Genomic DNA, 21,300 nt, shown 5'->3' with positions numbered 1-21,300 from the left:
TCTTGCCCCCCTGCCCTTCACTCTATCCAGAGCAGCTCTCATTTTAGTTATTTCACATGCTGGCCTTCTTGGTAGGATTTGAAGAACTGATACTGCAACTCAAAATAGCCTGAATTAAATTAGAATAGTGTTATCATTTTATGGATGAGAAAACTAAGGCCCAGCTCATTTGCAGCACAGCCAGGGTAAGAATCCTGGTGGCTGAACCCCCAACCTGAGCCTTTCTCGGGGTGCTGTCCTTCAGGTGTGAGCCCTAATCTTAACTCCTTTTTGGACACTGAGCCTCCACACCAATGATTCTCAACCTGTGGTCTCCAGACCATCCGGCAGCATCAGCATCACCAGGGGAATGGGTTAGAAATGCAAATTCCTAGACCACACCCCGGACCTCTCAGAAATCCTTGGGGTGAGACCCAACGATCTGGGTTTTGAGAAGCTCTCTAGATGAGTCTGATGCTCACTTAAATCTTGAAAACCACTGCTCCGGGTCACTCAAAGGCAGCACATGGAGCCATGAAACAGAACTGTGGACCCCTTGCATTTGCCCCTGGTGCCTAGACCATAACCCCTGAGCAAATGTCCCTCCAAAGAAAGTCAGTCGGGAGCAAGTACTAACAGAGGTGGCTGAGGAAGCTGATTAGTGGCGAAAGAAGGTTGGAGATGATGTTGTCAGGAAGAGAATACCACCAACCCACATTTAAAAATGGAAGGTGCCGATAAGAGAAAATAAATAACGAACAAGGAGCAAATATAATTTAGTAAGAATTCTGAGCATGTAAGGCTGGTATCGAAAGATCTGATTTAGGAGCAATTTATGCCAATTGGCATCAACATGAGAGTTGCCAGAAATGTTTCTGAATTAATTCTAAATTGGTATATGAATATCTAGCTGGCTTGAGGCCATCAGAGAAAAATGATCATGATAGTCTTTAATCAAGCCCGAGTTGCTGCTTCTTTCTCCTTTACATTTTAAATACCACTCTGGAATTGGAAACTTAGCAAAGGACTAACCTTTTGGTCAGGGAAGATTCACAATCAACTCAATCTAAGGAAATAGGAAAGTCTGTGATTTCTTAAAAATTCAGAACCTGCTGGCTGGGGATGGGGTAGAAGGGTGATAAACATTATATATCCTGGAGCTTGCTTGATGCAAGAAAGAGAGCCCTCCTGCGGTCCAGATGTTCAAAGTGATAAAATGCACTTCAAATGTGAAAATGACTTGCACTCTGGCAAACAGCTCCGTTGGAGATACCAGCCTAATAAATAAGGTCATTGCACGTTATTTGACTTGAAGGAACTTTACGGCCACCCCAACTCTAGCCAAGAATCACTTCCAAGTGACTGGCATTCTCATTAGCACATGCCTTAGAAATTTACTTACCAAACAGATACCAAACATTCATCTGTAGCTTAATCCACACATGTTAGAAGGATATTCTGAAACTAGCAGACTAGTGTAGATGGAAGGAATTTGTGAAGTTTTCTTTTACATGATCAATGGAGGGGGAAAAAAAAAATCTGTATTTTTTTTTTTTTTTTTTACCTCTTGGCCCATTTCCATGCTGCAAAGTTTTGTTGATTGAGCTTTGGCATCAACCATAACATTAAACATGGTGCATATTGACTGTGGGACTCGAAAATCTGTTGATCGACTGGTTTTTTGCAGCTTAACTTCAAATGCAATCCTGGTTCTATTAAAACAAAGTAGGAAAAGACCAATTCAGCATTCATGGCAGCAGGTGGAGGAGACATTTTCTGAGAGGTCAGTGAAAAAGAAAATTGAAGGCTGTAATCAGTTTCAATCGACAATGACTTCACATGTGTTCTTTTAAAAATGACTTTCCCAACTAAGGAAGGCCTATTCACGGAGACAGCCACGGAAACCCTCCCTTTCTCGGCAGTACACGGAACACCTGTAGCTCAGCGTGTTTCTGTCTATAGTTTACATGCTATGGAGATCCCTAATTGCAGGAGAATGAATGAATTAACAAAAACCCAATTATAGCATTATAGCATATGTAAGTTCTCTCACATTGGCAACTGCCTACCTTGAATCACTTCATTAAAAAAACAAAAAACAAAAAAGCAGCTTTTAATCTTCAAAATCTCATGGTGGGGAAAAAATCTTAAATGACATTTATTGTTTTTTTTTTTCCTTTTGGTTTTGAAAGAGACTGAAGTAAAAAAAAAGATCCAGTTGTTATATGGTTTTAAAGACTAAAAAAATTAGATAGGTACCTTTGGAGAGGAAAGTTAAATTAGGAGGAATGGTATCAGGGGACTTCCACACCATTTGTTGGCAATGTCTATTATTCTGCGATCAGAGAATATATCTCTCTATATTTTTAAGAGTATATATTTTTAGTAAGTGAAAATGGCACAATATACTTACCAATTCAAGAACTGTGTGATGGTGCAAGCTTAATGGGACATAATTCTGACATAGGTCAAATTATGATCCCAGCAACGTGCTAACTGCTCACAGGAAAAACCTAGTCGGACACGGCCAGCTGGTAATACAGGTGTGAGATTTAATCCTTGGTATCGGCATTGTAAAGGGGACCAGCTAGATTTTAAAAGGTTTTAGAGAAGTGGGTCACATCATCCCATGTCTTGAAAGAAAAGCACCTGGTTAGTAAGTGGTTTTATTAAAGCTCCTTTCGCCCAATGCATCTTTTCAGCATTGTTCGCCGTCAGGTTCTGGAGATCATGCAGCCACCAGGAAAGCATTGCTTCAAGAGGTATTAGTAGCAGTTTTCTAACAGTGCAGAGGAGGACCACACAGCTAGTTAGCTCAGGAAAGGATGCCAGCTTGCTAACACACCCTGAGTGCATGCAGGGAAGCCAAGTATAATTTCTAAGGTTGGAAGCCTAGTTCTTAAGAAAAAAAACTTAAAAGAAAAAAAAACAAACCCTTAAAGCACTCCTATATATTATATGATCATGTTAAAGATAAATGTATTTTGGCTTCTAAAGACTTGGTGCATTGAAGTAGCTTTCTAATCATGATGATCATTTTAAGCTACACTGAAAATACATCCTTTCTGGTCTTGTGAAAAGGAGGTCTGATGGGGACTGAGTTGGACAGGTCCCTGTGCTGATCTTCTGAGGCCGGCACACCAGTTCCGGCCCAATTGGAGAAAGGGGAGTGCTACATCGTTCCCTTACAATGAAGCAAACATCTTCTGTTTTCACAGGGGAACTGTGTATTGCCCTTGGAGGGTGCGAAAAGAGGAAACCAAATGCAAAATTAGTATGACTGCAAGGGCTCCAGGGAGGAAAATGCCAGGGATGGAGAGGTTACTGAATTCAACGGACTGTCCTTGAGGACAGGGTTAGGGAGCCGGGTTTCGATGGCACACAGTATCTGGTATAGACTAGACTAGAGGCTCTGTCATGTCCATCGGATGAATGATTTAAATTTCCCAGAAACTTGGAAATGAAGAGTGCTTGATTTACTTTGGATGTTGTATATTTACATCTATGAAATAATGTCCTTATGGTGATGTCCTTCTAGAATGACGGCCGTTTATTCCGTCACAAAGAGGAAAGCATAGATTCTAGGCTCTAGTCACATAGATTCTATGTCTTAAAACATCCAAGGACTTTTTCATGTTTTACCCTCTGCATCTGGAGGTCAGGGGATGATATTTGCACTTATATTTGCAGTTGTCTGCTTTTGTCTGGGGATGTAATTAGAAGGGACATCAAGAAATTTAAGCATCTGATGTCAAGTGTGAATGTGCAGTTGATCAGCTTCTGTTAATAAGAGGTTACTCAACAGCTACTATGTGCCAAGCATAATACTGGGACCTGGGGAGGGCCAGGGGCTCAAAATAAATAAGATAAACTCCCTGCTGGTGAGGAGTTCACACTCTTTGAGGTGGCTGGCCACAAAGATTTGTGGTAACAGTCATTGTCTACCTTTCACGTCCACATGTCTTCCCATTTTTCCCCTATCAACAACTCCCCACTTCTTACTCCCTACTCGAAAGACTGGCTTCTCAGAAGGGCATATCTATTTTTTTGTACAACTGTGTGCACAGATCAGAAGCCAGTAAGTGTTCATTCTAATGTGCTGCAGCCCTGACTACAGATCAGGAGAGAATTTTTCACCACAGGGGAACTGCCCCATAAGAAGTCTTTGGTGGAATGGTTTGGCTGCAAGAAAAGAGTTGCTTTTCCTAAAACTGATGGAGACTATATAGGAAATGATAGAATTCAAAATTCTAAGGAAACATCTTGACCTTGAACAATAGGTCTGCCTTTGGTTTTAAGAGTAGGAAGAAAAGAACGAAACACACAATTTGGATTGCCAGGACTTTGAGCTTCCAGAAGTGCCGTCAAACACCTGCCCAGACTCCCCCCAGCATGTACCTCCTTCCCCAGTTTCTGCTGAGATATTCACCAGCCTGGACCTGCATTGTTCTTTTGCCCTTTTGGGTTCCAGTTTTGATGTTATTACTTCTCTTTTCTTCTTCCAAGATATAAAATTCAGATCACTCCCAGACAAACTCAGCCCCCATCACCCACAACTGATCCATCAACGAAACTACACAACATCTGGAGATCTGGAGTGGCCTGCGCTGCTTGTGGGCTTTCTTTTTTTCTTTTTGTTTTGAATGAAGAAAAATAACGGAATGATTATGAACTGGAAAGGAACTTGGATGTGTGTCTGGGGAGAGACAGGGTGATGATAATGATGTTAAACCAGAGGAATTCCATCTCTGTGTCTTTTAAACACATCTAGATCCTCCAGGAGGGAAGGGATGCGGTCTCTCATTCTTCACGGCATGGCACATCAGGAATGTAGCACTGTGTCTGGCAGGTAGGAGAAGCTAAACAATCTTTGTTGACTGGATGCATATTGTTCTCATTTTCTTCTCTTCACCTTCTCAGAACACTCTACCTGAGAACTTCAAGTGCAGCATTCCCACCTCGACCCTATATGCCATGGCCACAAAGCAGGCAATTTGTAGAAAGTTCACATGGATGTTTAACATCTCCTGCCCCCTCACTGATGTCTAGTTAGATTTGGGGCAGGACAACTCAGAGTCGGCACAGAGTATGTGCTCAGTTCACGTATATGGAACAAATGATGTTGCTGAGATCCTGCTCACATTTCTGCAAAGGTACTCATTTCCTGCTACCTGTACCGGGTTTCCAGGCTCCAGAACTGTGCATACTTCTCTTTTCTCCATCAGCCATCCCCCTCACACACACACTTACACCTTACACACATACTTTCTAAGTAAATATTGTGTGTCAGGTGCTGCTAGATACCAGGGATACAGAGAAGAACAAGAACAGACATGGGTCCTTTTCTCACGGAGCGAAGTGAAAAAACTGGCTACCGTATCGTGTGGGGTTTGGGACAGACGTGGGGCAGGTGAACAGGAGCTAGACTTGGGTGGCCACCGCTCCAGCTGACTTGGACAAGCAAGTACCTTCTCCAAAAAAAATCCAAATTATGGGCAATTGAAAGAGTGGCCACCTACCATTCTCTGAGTCAGAGTGTAGTGGGGAAGGCGTGCGGGGCCCGTCCAGCCACCAAGGCTTACCTTTTGACACAAGATTCAATCATGTCACTTGCCATCAGCTTCAGCCGTTGTTCTAGGTGCTTTCCAAACTCTTCCTCAGGCCAGTGCAAATCCCGAATGAAGGTCTGAAGGGCATCGAGTTTCCAGAACAGATCTTCTGAAGTGCCTGATCCATTACTGGCAGGATAAAAATTAGAAAACGAGAGTCACCCACAGGCTTTGGATTCTGGAAAAGCTGACACAAAGACAACTAGGTGCTAGAAGGCTTAAGGCAAACAGTGGCTTGAACATACAAAACGACGCGTGTTGGCGGTGGAGGTGGGGGCCATCTCCACCGGCAGATTTTGAGTTTTACCATACATGACTTAGTCTGCTTTATTCGGCCAATTATTCCAGACCAGTGAGAAGTCTGAGGAAAGAAAGGTGTTGCCCCACAATGACGAGGAGAATGGTGTATGGTAAAAATCAGCCTTCTTTTAATAACCACATTAACACATGTGATGATTCAGATGAAGGCCACGAACCAGAGGGAGAAGTCAGTTTCAACAGATAATAACTACATGGCATCATGCAGTTATTAAAATTCAGGGTTTCATGCACTTCCCCAGCTCCCCTCCAGAACGGAGGTGTCTTGAAGATTGCACAAGACTTTCAGTTTTAAAAGGACAGTGCTAACAAAGTGGTGAGCGAGGACCTGCTTTCTCTCTTGAAGAGCTGGAAAGAAACTGGGGTGACTCAAATCAAGACGAGTACATCTGGATACCTTGAGTCCAAGATTCTTGTTCAGTTTGGTTCTCACTCCAATTATCACAGACCAGCCTGTTGCATAGGCAGCCCCAGGACGCTGTGGGGGTGGGGGGTGATGAGCCAACAGGGGATATTTGCAAAACGTTAGGGCTCAAAACCTGAGCTCTTTTTACCATTGCACCACCTTACCCAGTCGCCTGTACAGATGGAGAAATTGGTCTTGATTCCCTTCTGTACAATGAAGTCTAAGAAACTTTTACCTGGGGCATCCACGGAAAGCCTGTGTATGGGAAATGCTCCATCTCTCACCCTCTTGTCTTTCTCTGGCTGGCTTTCCCTTTGGTTAACAGTCCCCTTTGGAGCCCTGAGGGGTGGCCACCCACCCCCCTTCCTCGCATACCACTAATGCTAACATGGTAATTTATAAAATGTCCAACACACCATGCATTACCACTTGTTCTGACATCGTCTATAGAAACAGATGAGAGTGGGTGTTTCTATTGTGACAGATGCCAGCTGCATTGAATTAATGCTTCAGAGAGAAATATAGCTAGTGCATAAACGCATACACAGCTACTGTGGGGTGGGGAGGGGGCAAACTCCCAGCATGCCGAGAGGGAGCCCAAGGCCTGGACCAACAGGGTAATGTTTCCAAGGACAGACCAGTCTGAGGTCAGTATGTAGATGTATCTGACACGAAGGAGCAGGTAACATGGAAACACGTCCTTAAAAATGAAAAGTGGCAAAGGAGGAAGCTGGAATTATGAAAAGATATAGAATCAGGCATTTCCTGGCGGGTGATTGAGGATCTACGCCTTCTATTCAGATCCTGCCATAAGCACCGTTCAAAAGTGGGGGAATGCGTTATTTCTCCGTGAAAGTTCAGCCTTCCCCCTACTCCCCATCCTATGCTTGGGAAAAAGAAACCCCAACTTTGTCTAGTCTAAACCCCGTTTTGGAACTGCATGGTTGTATGTTTTAAATCATTAAGTACATATGAATGCAATAATTGGTATTTATTACAACAACATTTTGACACCCATCTGGTTTCAGAGTTTCAAAAAATTCTTCTAGGGTTTTTTTTTTTTTTCTTTGAAGAGCTTATTATTAAGTTTTGACATGAGGAAAAGAATATTTTCTTTTTATTTTTAAGATAAACTGTTAATGTTAAGGCAATAGCACCAAGACTATTTTGATTGCTGAGCAGTTACCAAAATGTGTTCCCACTCATGCCTTAATTAATTGAATGGAGACCATTATCTGCTTTATTACAATGTCTTGATTCATATCTTTTCAAAAACAATGTCACAGAGCATGCATAGAAGAAGGTGAGAAAAGCTTTCAGATATTTATATTTTAATTTTTAACAGACTACCTAATCTAACTTTTGATATAGTCATCTTAGCATGAATATGATTTACTTTTTTTAGAAGAATTTTTTTTCAGTTATAAATTTTTGGAGGTTTTAAATTTGTCTTTAAAAGAGAATCAGACACATTAACTATATGATTTCATTGTGCACTTGTGAACGAATAGAGGTTTTAAAAAATGTTGGGCAACTTCGAAGCAGCCAAGTAGAGCAGTCATTTAACTCCCTGTTTCTACCTGGATCACTGCAGAAATAAAACTGTTGAGGGCCATCTTGATGAATGTGATTTCGAGATTTCAAAACATCACTGCCAGTTTCAGATCATTTTTTATTCCTTTGATAATAACACTTTCCTTTGAAAATGTGCCAATTTATTCTTTCAAGAAAAAGCTTATCTGGCCTATAATTAGCTGTGGTCTAAGAAAAGGATCAAAGGAGGGTATAGAATCACTAAACCCTATTTCACTTATTAAATCATGCACATGGTTTTAATTTAATTTCCCTGAGGTAGAATTTAGGGGTGCTGGATCTTCTTCTTGCTACGGGAAAAAAAGAAAGTGGGTTCACTTCCTAAGCTAGAAGTGGCAGCTCAACCTCGACCCCTGAGCTCCTGCCTTTAAAGGGGCGGCCAGGCCTCCCCAAAAGACAAACCCCATGCATTCCTGGCATTTGTATAGATGAATGTAAAGAATGGCCCTATCCTCATACCACAGATGTTACAGCTATTGCAAAATTTAATTATTTGTTGTTTGATTCTTGCATTCTCAAATTTAGATATTTTCTTGCTACCTAGATCCCAATGCTCCATATTGCATTATGACCTTGGAAAGTATCTTTACATAACATAGACATTACTAAGGCTTGATCCATTCAGAAGTTTTCATTTAGCCCTGAACATACTGTTACTATATCCTGCCATTTGCTGACACCAGAAATATGCTTTATGGTTTAAACAGTCTCTAGGAATTTTTTATTTAAAGAAAACCCCAACTTCTAGGTAAGTGTGCTTTCCTCTTAGATTTGGATCAGGCCAGAGATGACTGGACAGCCCATCAAAGAGGTTTCTTGGACTATTTTTGAATGAAGAACTCCTAGAGTCATGGCACCTGAATTAAAAAAAAAAGAAAGAAAGAAAGAAAGAAAGAAAGAAAGAAAAGCAACAACAAAACCAAAACAAAACATGGGCAGTCTCCTTTTGCAAAAGAATTCAGGAAGTGAAACATAGTCCTCAAGCGTTCAGTGGGCGTAAGACAAATTGTTAGTGCTGTATATATAGCAAACGTCTTACAAACACACTGCATGCCAGAAATAAACAATATTGTCTCTGTATGATCAGCAAAATATGTCTAATTATCCATCTCCATCTCTGTTATATAGGATGTATAGAAATAAACAATACATATCCATGCCAAGATCACTTAAATTTAAATTAGATCTAATGTGAACTGAATACACACTCAGCATCATATATAGCAGCCATCCATGACGGTGCCGAAAAAGTAGGCATTTGTGGGATGCCTAGAGGGATGTTAACTGGTAGATTTGGTACTTTGGGAAGGTTCACATTGGGTAGGTTCACATTGGGTAGGTTACTGGTTAAACTCCTGTGGAAGAAACAGACAGAAAGAAAAAATACCATCACAGTGACAATGCAGATGTGGCAGAAGCACATGAACAGTTGTAAATAAATTGGCTAAGTCCACAGCAAGACAACAGTGAAAACTCAAGCAACACACTTCAGAAGACAGCGTATGGATGGGGAGCTCTGGTGCGGTTCAGGATTCAGAGAGAAATGACAAAAGTGAATGGAGAAAAATTAACCACAGAGTGACTTAAAAGTGTGGAAACTCAAAGACACCCATACACAATGATCACATTATTTAAATGCCGTGGTGAGGGGCTTTTGGCTTCCAAATCTACCGCCGTGAGAGTCTAGAACTTGTCTGACGCCAAGAACTTGAAGTTCATGGAATTCTTTTTTTTTTTTTAAAGATTTTTTATTTATTTATTTGACAGAGAGAGACACAGCGAGAGCAGGAACACAAGCAGGGGGAGTGGGAGAGGGAGAAGCAGGCTTCCCACCGATCAGGGAGCCCGATGTGGGACTCATCCCAGGACCCTGGGATCATGACCTGAGCCGAAGGCAGACGCTTAACGACTGAGCCACCCAGGCGCCCGAAGTTCATGGAATTCTTGGCATTGGTGGAGCTGGGGCTGCTGGGGAAATAGCTGGGGTTGATTAGCGATAGTGGCGCATTTTCGTTTTCTTTTATTCATAAATTATTTTTGATCGAGGCACATTTCTCAAGTCAGATATTAGACACAAGGCATGATGGGAAGTTCACCCACTTGAACACATACTTTCCAATTGTTACTTCTGAAGACAGGTGTATGTGCAACAGGGTGTCATAGTTGATGGCAAAGATGAAGGAATTGTATCAAGAAGAAGGATTAGCTTTGAATAATTGTACAAAACCACTTAAAGAAACGTCCTCCCTCAAACTAAGTCCAATTAAAATGGAGAACTGTTTACACACGTAAAAAGACACCTAGGAAAAGAGAAGAATCCCAAGCTCCCCTCTAATTCTAAATGCTTGGAGCACGAGTGGATTTCAAATGTGGCCTTGTGTTAGAGTAGTCACCCTTGGAAGTGATATAGAGACTGGGAGAAAGGAAGCAGGGCTTTAGAGGTGCTGGGGATGTTCTGTTTCTTTATCTGTGTGATTGTTACAAGGGTGTGTTCAGTCTGTGAAAGTTAACCAAGCAGCACATTTTTCTGTAAAGTGTTAAAATTAATAAAAAGATAAAAAATGTGACCTGCATCAGTTCTTTGTTTTTTGAACGAAGATGGATCAACTGACGTGATGGAGAGATGGATAACTTTATGAATAAAGAGAGAAATAAAACAAAAACAAAACCCCAACTCGAATCGAGCGTATCTCTGTGGAAGGACTGTGGCATTTACTCTCCACAAACTGGCACCGTGTGTCTTCTGTAGTGGCATTTTAAGGGTGCTCCATCCAGCCAAAGTCACTGGCACGGTAGAGCCCAGCCTAACTCTGCATCTGAGAGGAGCCTTCCTGTTTAAGTGGAGTTGACAGAACTTTGGCACGGGAGTTGAGGGTTTCTTTTTGGATCTTGCAGAAGAGCAAGTTTTGCCAAAGCAGCTCTGCCCCGGGCAAGCTGTGTTTGACTAACAGAACTCTTGCAAGGGCTGGAGCTGCCTCTGGGCTTGCTTAGCAGGGCAAGCCTCCGGATAAGTCAGAAATCCTGGAACCTACAGAGAGTCTGGACACCTGCCTCCCTCCAGAAACAAGTTACTCTTTCCCAATGGCAACACGGATGGAAAAACCTAGAATGCAAAATTGCCAACCTGGCATTCTTTCCTTAAGGGAAACAGGTGTCACACGGGTTAGTTCTTTACACTTCACATTTTGGGAAAGCCAATTACACTTCTCTACTTGGGATGAGAGGGTGCTCTTCTTGGAACGGTCAAGAGATTAGCTAAAGAGGACTATGAAGTAGAAGGAACAATGGAAATTTTCTTCGATGTTTCTCTGTTTAACTGGAGAATCTGCCTCTGAAGTCAGTCCCTGGTGGCTCTCAGACTTAAACACTGCCATGTAACAAAACCGTTGGCGATTTCCATGAAGACATGTGTAAGCCTACATAAGCAAATGTGATCATTAGATGATACACACACTGAATAATGATCAAGGAATTAGGAGATCTTTAGAGATGGCAGCCTGGCAAGTTAAAATGTTAATTCAAACAAATTAAAAGTAGCTAGGAATGAATAACATACAGATGTATGCAAAAGCAACTTAATTTAAACATATTAGTGGATGGTGGGTACACAAATTAGAAATGAGCTTTGTTTTACATATGCAAATTTGAAAAATACTTATATTAATCAGAACATACTGTATTTGTAAAATATGACATTTTGGCTGGACTACTGTGCTGGACTCATGTAGAAACATTTCCTTCATGTGACATACTATAATGCTCTATGTTTAAAAGACTAAAAAACATGCTTGATATTTCTGTTTAGCAAAATAATAGCGTGTACTATTAATGTTACTGATATTTTATTTGGATATTAATAACTTATATTAATAGTCAAAGAGGCAATTCCAAACATAATATACATGTGAAAAGGGAGAATTTTCTAGTAGCACATGGGTCAGATCAGGCTCCAGGAGCTGCTGATGGATATAACAAATTATTATTTTAGAGGGCCCTTCAGCAACTACCTAAAAACAAGTCCATCACATGCTTCTCTGTGAGAATCATAATGGGATATCTCTGGATAGTATAAAAAGTGTGAACTGCAATCCTAACAACTGATATATGTTAAAAAATAGACTCATTCTGGGGCACCTGCCTGGCTTAGTTGGAGGAGCGCATGACTCTTGATCTTGGGGTTGTGGGTTTGAGCCCCATGTTGGGGGTAGAGATTACTAAAGAATAAATAGACTTAAAAAAATTAGACTCATTCACTGTGGGGACTCTGCTAAGAAAGGATAGATAGCACCTATTCAGGTCAAATGCGCATCCCTGGGGCACTGGATTAAAAAGTTCTCATCTGTTCTCTCTCTCTCACACGGATGAATGTCACAAATGTGCATACCTCATTTCTATGGATGAAACGACTAGAGGTAGAGACATCCCTCACTTCTGGAATAAATTCTAATCAAGACTGTGTCTCCCTGCAGAGATGATATGGTCGGGTATTCTCTCAAATACTTCTGGATGGGGACAGATTTGAGATTCAGAATGCCTCCCACTTTATGAGCCATTCGTTACATGAATGTACATCTTGTCTTTTGTTGCTCTGGACCCTAAAGACTTTCTCTGTGCTTATCCTTAGGTTAATCCTTAGCTTGGGGAGGTGGGCACTCTCTGATATCTTCCTATAGTTTAGAGTGGTGTTTCCCAATCTTTTATTCATTAGCACCATCAGGCCCCCAACTGCCTTCCCCATGAGAATTTAATACCATCAATACACTGTAGGTCTGTTTATGTACTCTAGGTAGACCTGTGCTTTATACATATACATGACAGGAGTAAAATTTTTTTTTTGCCCCTCTGCCCTGCCAAGAACCAATTTTTACCAGCCTGGGAGCTGTAAAGCCCCTGTTTGAAAAGTATGACCTAGAGAATAAAGTTCTAAACTTCATGGGCTTTTAGAACCTCCCAATCAACTTTCCAACCTATGGCTTACCTCCCTCCTCATTTGTGCTGGCCAAACTCAAACATTCACTGTTTCTATCACATACCCTGCTTTCTCCCACATTTCTACGTTTGCTCATGCTCTTCCCAAGCACCCTTCCCCTTTGGAAATCTTACTCTCCAAGCTATTTCCTTCGTGACTCCTCAGTGGAGATTCATTCATTTCTACTCTATGATCTCATCATTCTTTGTTACATTATTTGTACAGTGGTAAATATTTAAAGTCATTTTTCTTGTGTGTATGTTGCTCAGACCCAGCCAGATTGAAATCCCTGACCAGGGGATTATATCTTTTCCTTTTCCTCCTCCCCATAGTTTTCCTACTGTAGCCTTATAATTTTCAGGCTGTATGGTTCCTTAATAAATGTCAGTCAGTAAATATTTATTGAGCATCTTTTGTGTCCCAGGCCCTATTCCAGGTGCTAGGGAGGCAGTGGTGATCAAATGGCAGGGAGTGAATATGGAAAAATCACATTTTCTAGAATGCTAAGTGTTGAAAAAGTCTTGGGTATTCAAAATCCTTGTTTTACAAAAGAGGGTACTGAGGCTTGGGAAAATCATCTGACTTGCCCAAGGTCACCCAGCAAGTTAATGTCAGAGTCAGAAGTGCAGACTCCTCCAAGTCTAGTACTTTTGTATTTCATACCAGGTCACCTACATGTTGCTAAGATGTCTTTGGTCTGATGGTTTATGATCATTAAGATATCAATATCCTTGAAAATCTGGAAAATGGAAGTTATTTTAAAAATACTTTTCATATGTATATCTCAGGCAGAGAGAGATAGAGTGCATTTTGAGAAATGAGAAACAGGTTTTTCAGTGTGCATATATCAAGATCAGTGTTTAGTGCAACCATTCAGAACCATCCTAACCTGAAATGGGCAACCATGAAGCACGGATTCTCTGTGCCTGGAGGTGTTTGAGTGGAGATTGAGAGAAGGTCAGTCAAGGAGAGGGTAGTGTGGAGTGGGTACTTGGTACTAGTCCTGGGAAGCTTTGGATTGCATGCTTTCTAAATTTGCTTCCACACTGAAGGCCAGAATGACTTGACTAACAAGGAGCCGATTCTAAAAATCTGGTAGAAATGTTGTCCAACTGCCAGTTAGGAACAAAAGCTTTTATTCAGGCTATGGGAGAGTTGTGAACAACCTGTCCAGCAATGGTCCTATGATGTGTCCTCATGGACACCCACGAGAGGGTTATGGGCTCTAGCTTGAGCCTGTTCTTGACAGGCTGACTATCTTCAGCTATGGTTAGAAGCTGTGTGACGACATTTTTCACAAATACACTGAGATTCTAATTATGACTGCATCTGGCTTAATGGAAACAGAGATGCAGCTGCCCTTTCTCTCCGTGCAGAGATGGGCAGCCACCTTTCTAGAGAAAAGCAGCAATAGGACTTGGCCATTTGACCCTTTCTCTCAGGTAGCTTCGGTTGTATTGAGCCCAAAGGACTGTATCTCTGTTTTATTTTATAGGTCCATATTTTGAAATAAGAAAATCTGAAGAATAGAGAATATTTTTTGATCTATTTTTAGCAAGCTCAATATATTAGTAGCATTTTCTTGCCAGAGTGCCATTTTTCTTTAATATTTTGAATGCTAGTTTTTCTTTCTTTTTTTTTTTTTAAGATTTTATTTATTTATTTGACAGAGAGAGAGAGAGCACAAGTAGGCAAAGAGGCAGGCAGAGGGAGAGGGAGAAGCAGGCTCCCTGCTGAGCAGGGAGCCCGATGCGGGGCTCGATCCCAGGACCCTGGGATCATGACCTGAGCCGAAGGCAGCCGCTTAACCGACTGAGCCACCCAGGCGCCCCTTGAATGCTAGTTTTTCTTGAAGTAAGCTTTACAATGCATTTCTCAGTCATTTTACCTATAATCAAGTGCCTGTAGTCACAACTTTTGAAAAATGGAAGGACAGAAGTACTTGAGTATAACAATTATTTGAGGGAAAGGTTATGTGTGCATGCGTGTGTATGCGTGTGTGTACGTACTGGAGGGACATATGTAAGAGCAGAGAAGGTTGAGCGAACTAAATCTATGTATCTAAGTCAGTTTCTTTTTTTGAGTAAGCATAATAAAAAAAAATTACAAAAAGGTCACCCTTGACTTGGAAAAATATCCAAAAAGGAACATGAATCTCTGCTTCTTCCCTAGCAGTCAGATAAAAGCTTGTATGTTCTCTTCACCTGGTAGGAAGTATAGGGAGACTCATTCTTCTTAGCACATAAAAGCACGTGCCCAGGCTCTTTTTACCCTTCATTTTGTGCCAGCCATTCTGTTAACTCTGTCATAGCATCCACATTCTGTTTACAAATCAGCTAATAAAATGCGTGTTGTTTCAAAGTATTGTAATTTAGTTTACGTTTTAGTCAGCACTTTCAAATACCTCTACGTACTCTAAAAGGCACGTACTATTTACCATTGAGTTGAACAGACCACAATCACAGTCACTAACCAATGGCACAGTTTGGGACAGCAAAAAGCTACTTGAGGAAAAAACAAAAATACAAAAAAACATCTGCATCAAACATTCCCAGGTTATTCTTCACAACCATTAATCCTTCCCTAATTTTCAGGTCTTTAAATTACTGGTCCAAGAGTTCAAATTTTATTTTTTAAGCATTAAAAAAAATCCCCAACAAAAACCTTCCTTGACTAACACTTCCAATCGTGAAAATAATTTTGATTCTACCTTTATATCTGATGGTATCAAGAATATTTAATACTTCAAGAGGAATAGCAGTTACTTGCTTGAAGAATTTAACAGATTATAAAATGACATTGGTGACATTATCACAGAGCTTCATGACAATTCTCAGACACTGAGTAGGGACACTTTAAAAAAATCAGTTTTACAGATGAGAAAACAGTTCATGGAGTTTTCAAGCCTTGCCTTCTGGCTGGTGAGTGGAGGGCAAGGCCCTAACTCTGGGGCCCTTTAAGAAATAGTGACAGATACAAATCATTTCCTCCCATGTGGTCCGTAGTAGCAGCATCCACGTTTAAACCCAAGTAAGTAAAAGCAATTTCAAGACCATTACTGTTTTGAAAACGTGAACATTACTCATTTGAACCTTTTCCTTTTCTCAGATGTTCTCTACAGCACAACTGTCTTGAATATAATGAGCATTAAAAAAAATACAGTCGCTTGTTCATGCTTTGTCATTAAGGGACCCAGTTTAATTCTCATGAGTTAAAAGTCAGCAGGGCCATATTAAGAGATGGTATAAGCCTGAGAATAACAAGATAAAATTTAGATTTCTTGGTGCTTGCAAATGAAGAGCAACTGCCCATTAACCTGCTCTCAGTGGGGTAAGTCAAGAAACTCCTCTCGTGACTTAGACGTGGAAATGGCGGGGGTGGGGTGACCGAGAAAGCTATTTTGCACAGGTTTCTTTATCAGTTAGAGTCATGCAGTAAAATATTAGAGGAAGAATCTCAATCCAGAAAACTGCTTAGAGGTAAGGTACAGGTCAAGTCTTGTAAACTGAGGAAAAGAGTTTTGAATATTTGTTCTGGAGTGTCTCAAAGTGTGCTGTACATAGCTCCCATTTTGCTCTATACTGGTTGCTACTTCCCAAAGATGTAAAGGACTAGAAAGAACAAAATGCTTTTCTTCCATAAAAGAAAAAAAAGAGTCAACAGGGTAAACCTAATACCAGGCTTTATTGGAGCTTTTCAAACCATACCAGAAAATTCTCTCCACCTAGGAGCCTACTATGTCTCTAGAAAGGGGAGCCTGAGACTGACCCTCTGGCAGCCCTGAGTCACAGCCCTCCCCCTTGCTGGGAAACAGAGGTGGCACTGAATCTGCCAGACATTTTCAAATAAGATCTAAGATTTATTAAGCAATTGTGGAAATTGCCAAATTCACACCCTACAGGATTTCCTATCATTGGTCCTACAGGATAGATATTCCCCTGGGGGGAAAAAAAAGTAGCTAAATACATTTAGGAAGCTCCTGGTGAAGCAGAGTTAAATAAGGGTCTGTATGACTATGTTCTCCGGGTTTTCCAATATGCTGTTGTGCTTTGTGGTTCTCCAGGAGATATGTGTGTGGGGTGGATGAGTGGGGTATCTAGAGTTTTCTAAACATATCTGGCCATGGAGTTCTTTTCTTGAGGTGTGTCTCAAAGGCCTAGACCAGGAAATGGCAAACTATAGCCCATAGGACAGCCTCCTGTTTTTGAAGGTAAAGTTTTATGGGAACACAGCCACATTTGTTCATTTGCTTTTTGTCTCTTTTTGGTTTTTCACTACAACGGTAGAGCTGAGAAGTTGTGACAGAGATTGTGTAGTTGAAAGGCTAAATATTCACTATCTGGCCTTTTATAGAAAAAGTTTGCAGACCCCTTGCCTACACCCCTATGGAACACACTGTGGGAAACATTATTCCTAAGGATATCACCACTGGAGTAAGATACACAGTACAAACATCACAGCCAAGTTTATATCCCTTATTTCTTATTTATCTTGTTCAATAAAACAAAGATTTCCTTTTATAAAACATTTCTTAACCTCCTCCCACCTCCCCTGCTTTGGACAAGGACAGTATGAGCATCACAGTTGGAAACATGTACAGTGTTTCCTCTCTGTCCATGCTAACAATAAAAACTATAAGACACCATTAATCCATTTCTGTATGACTCTCCAGCCATTTGCACCCAAACTCCAATGGTATCAAAAAAGGTTTCCTTACTTGACTGGTTCCCATGACTCCCGCTCAAAGCCCCTGTGAATGGATTGTGCAATTGAGGACTCCATCAAATCCACATATCTAACCACAAGTGGGGCAAACAGGTCTTGCAGGTGTTTGTGAAATTTTCCATTGCACAAATTATCTAGAACAGATAAGCAAAACCTTGGTAAGAACCTACAGTTGCTTTATCAGCATACGATGTACATACAGAAAGGATTATCTTCTATATTAAATATACTGCTTCTAGGGGATGCAAGAAAAAAGGGGGGTATAAAAGCACATGAACAGCACCGAAGCTCATGATTAGATCTGTATGGAAGGAAAATGGAGTTCAAAAATATTTCACCCATTTGTTTCATTCTTCTAAAAAGGAAAAACAATCATGCTCCTTTAAAAAACAGTAAAAACAATAACCGACAACTGTTTTTTAGGTTTTCTCCTTGTACCGGCTCCCCTTCCTCCCATGACATTAGCAGAAAGAAAGAACATTCTGTACCCCTCCCTTCCTTCATCATCTTCTTGGAAGGAAGGTCTATTTTATGCCTATGTATTGCTGTAAGATACTGAAACACTTGGGGTGTTATTTAGCTAGAAATTGTTTTTCATCTAGAAAACATCTTTCAATAAAAATTTCAAAATATGAAGAGGTTAAGTTAATTAGCTTATTCAAAAGCAAATAAAACACATAGGCATGAATATCGCTTATCATACTGCTCTTGGGTTCTTTTGCCTAGTTAAGAGAGGGCTTCGGTGCAACAGAACATTTGTTGAAAGAAAGAGAAGGGCCATCAGCTGTAAGTTTGGTTTTTTTAAAGCAATAAGAAAACTCTGAAGAGGTTTCACTAGACTGTAGTCTGACTGGGCCAAAGACATTTTAGTGATCTGTTTATCTGCATACTACTTAGGAAAGTCAACCAGTCAAAGATAGTACATACAGTCGGTACGGAGAAAATCATTCAGCAGTTGAAACAGTGGAAAACTGTCCCACGTGTCTGGGGGCTGAACCTCTAATGCTGCATCCATGTCCACTGCAAAAAGTGACAGGAACGTCTCGGCATGCTCCACCATCAAGTCTGACCACCACGCGAAGGCCTTTGAAATTTGGCAGAAAAACAACAGACAAAGAGGCGATGAGCTTCTCTCTCCGACCTAAGATGTGAAGTCAAGCCCTCACTGGTCAAGATTAACTGTGCATCAGCAGGGTTTGGTAATTTTATTGTAAAAAGAACAGCATTTTTGATACAATGGGGCCTCTCAGCGTCCCAAGGCCATGCCTTTTCATCATTCCAGGCCTGCCTCAGAAAGTCTTTATTCTGACCTGCTGGTCGAGGATGCAGCTGTAGAAAGGACAGACGTGGAACTTCTGTTCAATTTACAATAACCCAGTAGGTTTGGAGTCATGCTCTTTGTCATTATCGTTGGCTAGCTCTTGCTCTAAGGTATTCGAATTTGGGAGTTTCTTCACTGTGTTTATGGGTTTTCTGCTGGTCTAACTTGAAAATTTGCAGTTAGGGTTCACTTATATCTACATATCTGGGCTTCATTGTCTATGGTCTCATACAAGCTCAGCAACTCATATTTCTCTATGCATTGGTCATGTTACTCCTATTTCATACCAGGTCACCAAACGTTTGAGTCAAAATCTCTTTAAGCGGGGAGCCTCTGGTTTTGCATCCTGTCTCTAGGAAAGATCAGGTGTAAGCTAGGAAACAGTAAGATTAGGACTTACTTTTCTGGGGGTTGGACACATATGTACATTGAAAACCAAAAAATATCAGTGAAGTAACTCATTTTCATGCACGTGGGTCCTTGGAAATCATTGTGCAGGGTCTCAGGGGCAACATTCACATCGGACTGGGCCAGATGTGAATGCCATTCAAAGGCATGCATGCATGGTGACTAATCATTTCTGGCAGGGAGCATGCAGAATGAGTGACGGTGTCAACAGGCCCCCCCCTTTTTTTACTGATTTCAAAGAGAGCAGAGAAACAAAAACAAATTGCCAGCCCCTGCTTGTCCCCCACCTCCCCACCCAATGCCGTAAAGTATTTACATTGGAAACACTTTCCGGAGCATTCACCGAAAAAAAGATGGGAAGGCATTTGGAAACATGAAAGATGATTATGGAAATAATTCCATAAATGAAAGAGTTTGTTCAATGGCCAAGCTCTTGTGTGATTTATTAGTTATTTGGGGATATTCTAACAGCCACTAGGAGGCAGAATAGGGGTCCACCTCTCTTCTTTCATGAGATTTCATTTTACTTACTTCTCCTTTATCAACATGTGGCTGGTGTGCAAATTAAATGGAAAAAATCAAGTCATGGACCATTCTGCAAGGTCAGCTTGGCTGGAAATAGACACCTGCTGTTTCCATTTTAATTTACAGTAAAACCTCACTGATTCAGAGAATGAGAGAAGAGAAATGCTCATCTGTCAGCAAAAAAGCTAACTTACGGGGTTTTCTAAAAAGAGGTATCATTTCACTGCTTTCAAATGCAGTCTATAATTGGGCACCAAAGTAAAAGGTATTTGCTGGTTACCATATCGATGTATCATAAATGTAGAAATTTAAAAAAAAATTCTAATAATTGTAGACAAATTGACCTATAAAGTGATGTCAAAGAGACAGAAATTTTAACTTCAGAGGTCCTGATATGAAATTTATGAGCGAGCCTTTAGAATTTCCAGAGAGAGTTGAGATCACGTCAAACATTCTACTTAAGAAAAATTATAAGAGCTGCATCTGCAGTTGAATTGTCACAAGCATTTGTGTCTGAATCGATGAGGTTTTATTGTAGTTTTACTAACTCGGTGTGAGAGCCCTGGGGCTTGGGGCTAGCTCCCCTGACTACCTGACTAAATCCGGCAGAGGAAGAAATCCTCCACTCCACTCCCAGAGCTCTTCCAGCCACCTGTCTTTTAGGCAGAGACTTTCTAAATATTGGAACTTGCTGGAGTCCCACTCCCACCCCCAACCCTATATGGGGGGATGACTCTCATCAATCCTGATGCAGGATATTTGCAAAATCCACAAAGGCACACCAAATGTTGGCTGGTACTCATTCTTTAGTTATTTGATTAATTTTACATCTTCAGGGTGAGTCCAAGTAAACGTTACTAGGGAGACTGAGTTGCCTTCCCAGACACGATTTTGCTCTAGGATGATAGGAAAAAAGCAAAAACAAAACACAGAACAAAAAACCAATCCTAAATGCCTGAAATTAAAAATGTCTTAGCCCAACCTCATACCTGGTTCTTACCACGTTTATTTAAAAGTTGCAAACCAGAGGCCCTAAGAAGCACCCACTTCTACTATCTATCGAGAACTTAGTCCTTCACTGGAATTTAAAACAATTGAACAATTACCTATAGTTGTTGCATTAATCATCATGTAGACAGACAGCCCTACAAAGAACAATGACTACTCTGATGTGAATTATTACTTTTGAAGTCTGGCAGAGAAACTTAGGATTCTAGAATGAAGATAATTTAAATATAGTAGTTGTAGGAGAAATGAAGACCAAATCTATTTCTGTACACCCAAGGTCATTCCTCCAGAACTTCATCATCAAACCTGACTCTCTGAGAAGGAGAAAAAGATTCTGGCAATGGTAAAACAAACAAACAAACAAACAAACAAAAACACCAAAAAGCCATTATCATAATTTCAATCAAATGAACAGAATCTGTGTGACTGGGTTGGGGCA

General features: G+C 40.8%; 1 protein-coding gene across 7 annotated transcripts in view; it reads right to left on the bottom strand.

Moving 5' to 3' along the window:
• CADPS (calcium dependent secretion activator) overlaps window positions 1-21,300 on the bottom strand; it is a 476,998-nt gene that overhangs the window by 75,102 nt on the left and 380,596 nt on the right. For 5 of the 7 annotated variants that reach the window (XM_034997161.1, XM_034997163.1, XM_034997165.1 and 2 more), the window contains 4 exons: window positions 18,527-18,683; window positions 17,592-17,733; window positions 5,562-5,717; window positions 1,544-1,691 (listed from right to left, as the gene is read on the bottom strand). In XM_034997161.1, the coding sequence (XP_034853052.1) occupies window positions 1,544-1,691; window positions 5,562-5,717; window positions 17,592-17,733; window positions 18,527-18,683 (603 nt within the window). Of the gene's footprint in view, window positions 1-1,543; window positions 1,692-5,561; window positions 5,718-9,113; window positions 9,261-17,591; window positions 17,734-18,526; window positions 18,684-19,859; window positions 19,881-21,300 lie in introns of all 7 variants that reach the window. The other 2 variants (XM_034997160.1, XM_034997162.1) reach the window with 2 other exon arrangements.

This window comes from Mirounga leonina, unplaced genomic scaffold, assembly GCF_011800145.1.
Source record: "Mirounga leonina isolate KUSES-001 unplaced genomic scaffold, KU_Mleo_1.0 Mir_94, whole genome shotgun sequence".
Taxonomy (NCBI): domain Eukaryota; kingdom Metazoa; phylum Chordata; class Mammalia; order Carnivora; family Phocidae; genus Mirounga; species Mirounga leonina.
This window is presented reverse-complemented; position numbering and strand designations above follow the sequence as displayed.